Source organism: Phocoena phocoena, chromosome 5 (assembly GCF_963924675.1).
Source record: "Phocoena phocoena chromosome 5, mPhoPho1.1, whole genome shotgun sequence".
Classification (NCBI taxonomy): domain Eukaryota; kingdom Metazoa; phylum Chordata; class Mammalia; order Artiodactyla; family Phocoenidae; genus Phocoena; species Phocoena phocoena.
In genome coordinates this window covers 117,712,366-117,718,194 of record NC_089223.1, presented here as the reverse complement: position 1 = coordinate 117,718,194, position 5,829 = coordinate 117,712,366, and the positions used below count along the sequence as shown (strand labels likewise).

Below are 5,829 nucleotides of genomic sequence, written 5' to 3'. Positions count from 1 at the left end.
TAGATATCAAAATTTTAAAAACGTGGACTTCCCTGGTGGTCCAGTGGTTAAGAATCTGCCTTCCAATGCAGGGAAACGTGGGTGCGATCCCTCATTGGGGAACTAAGATCCCACATGCCGTGGGGCAACTAAACCCGCACACTCTAGAGCCCACGTGTTGCAACTACTGAGTCCGCACTCTCTGGAGCCCATGCTCCACAACTAGAGAGCCCATATGCCACAACTACTGAGCCCGCACACTGCAACTACTGAGCCCGCACGCTCTAGAGCCTGGAAGCCACAGCTAGAGAGAGAAGACCACGCAGCACAGTGAAAGATCTCACATGCCACAAAGAAGATCCTGCATGCTGCAATGAAGACCCAATGCAGCCAAATAAACAAATAAATAGATAAATATTTCTTTAAAAATTTTAAAAACTTTATTCTATTTCCCAATGTCCTGTTCAAATCTGTTAGATACGTCCCTCCCCTGACCCTGAATGAAATCTTGGGCATGCTCTATAGTTTCTCTACTGAGCTTTAGTTAATAAGAGGTTTTCTGGTCACATTCATGCACAATAATAGTCTCTTTTTAATAATGAGTATGTTCGGGCTCACTAATAATCAAAACTGCACACTTCACACTAAGTTAATGTTTTTTCCCACACCAGCTAGGGCATGCTCCAGGTTGGAAGCCTGCAGTGGGGGCAGGGACAGATACAGTGACCTTCTTCTCTCTTCACCTTTCTAGCTACCCTCTATACGCCCAACCTACCCAACACACGCATTGAGTTTTGGCTTAGGACAGCACCAGGTTTGAGGATGAGAGGGAGTAAGAGTAAAACAAAGGAATGGTTTTAGTTAATGGCATAGCTGACATCTGGCTTTTGTTTTTTCTGCACGTGGCAGATGTTTAAAGATGTTCTTTCTCTTATGGGAGATGTCATGTTATCCAGCCACATTGCTACCTCTTGAATTTTTTCTCAGTGGCCTATCACCATTCAAGACCAAAACAAAAACATAATGGGTCCCTATTGTGTGTCACGCACTGTACCAGGTGCCAGGATATTTACCCAAAGCCCTGGCAACCCAAAAACACAATGCAAAAGGACATATTAGAAAAATAAATATTCAGTATCAATATCCTATTAACCTTAACTTTTCAGCTGTGTTTGGTCATGAAGTCTTACTTTACAAGGTAATTGCTATTGTAAAAAAGGGATACGTCATTAATAGTCTCACTTCCCAGATGTTATTTGATATGTGCTCTAAATTATGTTACATTCAACACAGTGTGCACTTTGAACTTGTAAGCGGAAAAACTATCTGCAGACAATATGCATTCTAATCCTTGAAATAAATGTGCCCACAATCATAGTTTAAGACACAGTAGGTATGCTTATCATGCTTTAATGCAGCTGAATTTCAGGAGAGGAGCTAAGAAATTTATAGAAACTAGAGAAACTATGATGGTTTGGCATTAATGTAGTTAAGTGACCTCTTGAACTTTAAACTTCCACATCACAGTATGAAGTTGGTTCTAAGATAAGAAATAACATAAATTCTCTCCTAAGGACAGCCCTGAATCTCCGATTGCCTAGAGGCTCAATCAGCTGGAGACCATGGCGTTCGATGGTACTTGGAAGATAGACCGAAACGAGAACTATGAAAAGTTCATGGAAAAAATGGGTAAGGGCTTAATACTTTAATGGCTTGTTCTTTTGTTTCTCACAGGCATCTTTCTAACTCCTTCTAAACCTTAAGGCTTAGAGAATGACACCTGCTGTGGAGGTGCGGCTCAGGAATGGTTGATGGTTCAGAGTAGCAAAAACCATATTCCCACTTCTTACATTGGAAGGAATACACTGTCTCACCACTGGAAGAAAAGATTCTTGGGTGCTATTCTCTGAAACACAAAAAACATCCAGATACGTTTCATTCACATTAACTGCTGATTGAAAATTGACAGTTTTTTTGTTTGGAAAGTAAAATATGGCAGTGTGTAATGATAACTTCCAGACTTTAAAACATTAAATTCTAGGGAATGGAAAAGCAAAGTCCATAAAATAAAGCAATGAAAATGAGTTCTATCAAAAGTCACAGCTCTGAATAAATGAGACTTAATTCTCTTTTCCTCTGACATAATAAATTTGACTATAATGTTTGCTAATTTTCTCATTTTTTAGACAGTTGGAAATGCCACAAAAAACAAAGAGAATTATGAAGTTCAAAATTTTAAAGCCATTATGGAAAGCAAAAGGACATTAAAAAAAAACAAAGAGTACCATACATGTAGAATTAAAGTTGTATATCCTTATAAACGTATAAATATACTTTTAAAATCCTTCACTTGACACTCCTGGAATTTGGTTTACTTAGCACTGAAACAAAAATATTGATAATTTTTTTTAAAAATTACTCAGTTCTAAGATTCAACAATTCTTGCTTCATTTAATTTTTCTTAAGTTTTGGAAAAACAGCTTGATATGATTGAGCCTGAACTTTTGCTACAGAAGCAATCTGGATGCTCTTGTGCAGAGGCAATGCTATCAGGTTTTCCTCCCCCCTCAAAATATTAATTGATTAACTAGTTAAAACAAAACTTGGAAAAGTAAGCATTTTCCATGGCATTTTTTTACTTTATTTCCTTAAATCTCTTTCCCTTTGCAGGTATTAATGTGGTGAAAAGGAAGCTTGCATCTCATGACAATTTGAAACTGATAATTACACAGGAAGGAAATAAGTTCACAGTCAAAGAATCAAGCACTTTTCGAAACATTGAAGTTGTGTTTGAGCTTGGTGTCACTTTTAGTTATAGCCTCGCAGATGGAACTGAACTCACTGTAAGAAATTTTTTATAAGCAATGTATTCTTGATTTTTCTACACAATACTAAAATAATCTCTGCTTTCTGTCATTGGATGGTTTAATTAATGTAGGTCTCCTTCATTTACTGAAGCAGCCAATGGAGTTTATCCATATTATATATCAAACAAGTTAGTTAGCAGAGTATTTAAACATAACATTTTGATTTTCATACACATCTGTAAAGGATTAAACAATAAGAATTAGAAAAATATCTTTGAATGACTGAGTATACACCTCTTCATAAAGAAAACTAAAGTTCAGTGTTTTCAACTTTACATATCTGACAGCAACAAAAGCTTTTAGAGTTATCTAACAAACATAATAGACATTTAGTTAATGTAACTGAAATAATACAATAAATGAATAAATTAGTGAATGAATGTGTGACCAAATGGAAAGGTCTAATGCTACAATCTAGGTCATTGGGAATTCAACTTTTAATATTTGAAATAAAATTTTATGGAGTCACATTTTTCAAATGAGTTTTGAAAAACTTTTTTGCCCTTAGAATTTTTCTGGTTAAATTAAACATGTTTCCAATGACAATTACACTGTCAAATATTTTATCCATTGTGGTAATGTTTTAATTACTACAACAATTACATAAATTAAAACAAGCACAAGCTTGTTAGCTTCTCCATGAAACTAATATGAACTACGACTAAATTTAGAACACTCTTTTTAACGTGAAAGGTTTAGAAAAAAGAAGCCCTGATGATCTGCCTTAAAATCTGGCATTTGGAAACAATTGAGTGAGGACAGCATGATGGTTACCAGTGCATACTCTAGGGCCCAATAACCTAGGTTCAACCCTGGCTTTGTGACTTTAGGTAAATTACTGTATTTCAGTTTTCTCATCTGTGAAATGGAGATAATATTTACTTCATAGTGAAGTTTGAAGAAGTAGACCTGTAGGCCTCAAAACAGGGCCTGACACATGTAAGACCCTAAAAAATGCTATTTTATTATTTTTTTAAATTTTATATAGGGGACTTGGAGCCTAGAGGGAAATAAACTTGTTGGAAAATTCAAACGGGTGGACAATGGAAATGAACTAAATACTGTCCGAGAAATTACAGGTGGTGAAATGGTCCAGGTGAGTGGTTATTATAGTTATTTTCCAAAGACGAAAATAATCACACAGCAATGATTTTATTTTGGGGGTTGTTGAGTTATATCATCAATAAATAGACTATTACTTTTCTCATTAATCTTACTGATTTTTAAAATACAGATATTTTCTGATGCCTATTTATTGAAGAAAACATATATATGTCAATACATTGAGCCTATTTTAACTAAAAATGTGACTAAAAATGTGTTTTTAAATGGATGTATCCTGTATCTGTATAAAGTGTTGTTATCACGTACAAAAAAAAAAAACTATAAACTTATTTCAAAGCTATAATACTACTAATATTTTTCTTAATTTAGCCTTTAATCTTAATGGCAAATTCTTCTATGTTTGTTAACACGTTTCAGACTTATGTATATGAAGGAGTGGAAGCCAAGAGGATCTTCAAAAAGGAGTGAGCATTGTTCCTGGAGCAGAGCCCAGAACACATATTAGATGGAAAATCTATACTGAACCAGAACTTATTTTCCTCTCCTCACCAAGTATAAAGTTGCTGACTGATTAGGCCTTTATAAACATTAGCCAATGGCTTATATTTCCAGTCTTGCTAAAGCAAAACATGTAAAAGCTAATTAGGATTTAATTTGTTTTACATTCTCTAAGATGTACATTTATTGGTGTTCTAAAAGAATTTGTGACATTTTAAAAAAAAGATGAATAAATATTGTTCCCACATTGCTTTATAAGTTGTCTCTCCTTTAAAAAAAAAAAAAAAAGCTATGCAGCATACGCACTGATAGATGGTTTTGGGTTTTTTCCCACATTTGGTAAACTAAAAACATACATTGCATGGAGGTCTTTAAAATATTGTACTGGTGGTAACTGTTTTCCTTAGTAACATTTATTATAAAAATAATATACATTCAACCAGAAAATTTAGAGATAAAAAAGCAAATGAAAAATAAATATTTCCATAAACCCATAATCCAGAGATAATCACTATTCTGATTTTAATAGATATCCTCCCAGTCCTCTTCTCCCAGTGTGGATTTGTATATTTCCCCATACATACCACTTTGAATAATCTGGTAGGAAACAAATGATGTACTAGGGTAAAGAACTGTATTATATTTTTCTATATTGTCAGTGATTCCTAGACCTGGGTAAGCATCAGGATCATATGAGAAACTTAAGAAATGTTTGCATGCTTAGTCTCCACTGTTATCCTACTAGATCAGAATTTCTGAAAATAGAACCAGGGATTTTAGAACACTCTCAAGTGATTCTGATGCAGCAGGTACACTGACCAGTGTTTGAGAAAAAGTGGGCTATCAGATACCGAACATCACCTTCAAGTGTCATCTCCCCTTTACTCATAAACACATACACTGACGGACTTCTGGGCCTCAAAAGTTTTCTTTCACTCACATGCTCACATGATACACTCTTTTATGTATTTCAAGCAATTGCATTTTAGGTGGTTGTGTATTACAGGGCACAGAGGGTGGTCAATTTTTTAAGCATTTAACTCTACGGACTTTTGTTTTGACTAATTTTTCACACTGGTGAAGGTAACAGCTAATATTTATATAGTTCTTACCAAGTTCCAGGTATCATTCTAAGTTGTATATAAACATGGCAGATACATTACAATGTGGGAAGAAAAATGTTTGGTGTACATGATGATGAATAGATTAGAGAATATGTAATCTTTTGCAAAAACAAGAACTTAAATCCACTGTTCATTTTATAACTTCATTAAAAACTTCACATTGAAAATAGTAATTATTTAGATTTTTCACACACTTTTTAAAAATAAAGGTTCAGGGCTTCCCTGGTGGTGCAGTGGTTCAGAGTATGCCTGCCGATGAAGGAGACACGGGTTCGTGCCCCGGTCCAGGAAGATCC

The 5,829-nt window shown here is 34.8% G+C and overlaps 1 protein-coding gene across 1 annotated transcript; it reads left to right on the top strand.

The window, feature by feature from the left end:
• Positions 1–1,562: 1,562 nt before the first annotated feature.
• Positions 1,563–4,659, top strand: FABP2 (fatty acid binding protein 2). The gene is made up of 4 exons (XM_065877834.1): positions 1,563–1,668; positions 2,650–2,822; positions 3,835–3,942; positions 4,329–4,659. The coding sequence occupies exons 1-4, from the start codon at positions 1,602–1,604 to the stop codon at positions 4,377–4,379; spliced, it is 399 nt and encodes a 132-aa protein (XP_065733906.1). The 5' UTR covers positions 1,563–1,601; the 3' UTR covers positions 4,380–4,659.
• The last annotated feature ends 1,170 nt before the right edge of the window (positions 4,660–5,829 follow it).

Bases quoted from the DNA above. Each gene is read 5' to 3' on its own strand.
- FABP2 (XM_065877834.1), top strand. From the start codon at position 1,602: ATGGCGTTCGATGGTACTTGGAAGATAGACCGAAACGAGAACTATGAA. The intron at 1,669-2,649 runs GTAAGGGCTTAA...TTCCCTTTGCAG, and splicing joins AAAGTTCATGGAAAAAATGG to GTATTAATGTGGTGAAAAGG. The intron at 2,823-3,834 runs GTAAGAAATTTT...AATTTTATATAG, and splicing joins CAGATGGAACTGAACTCACT to GGGACTTGGAGCCTAGAGGG.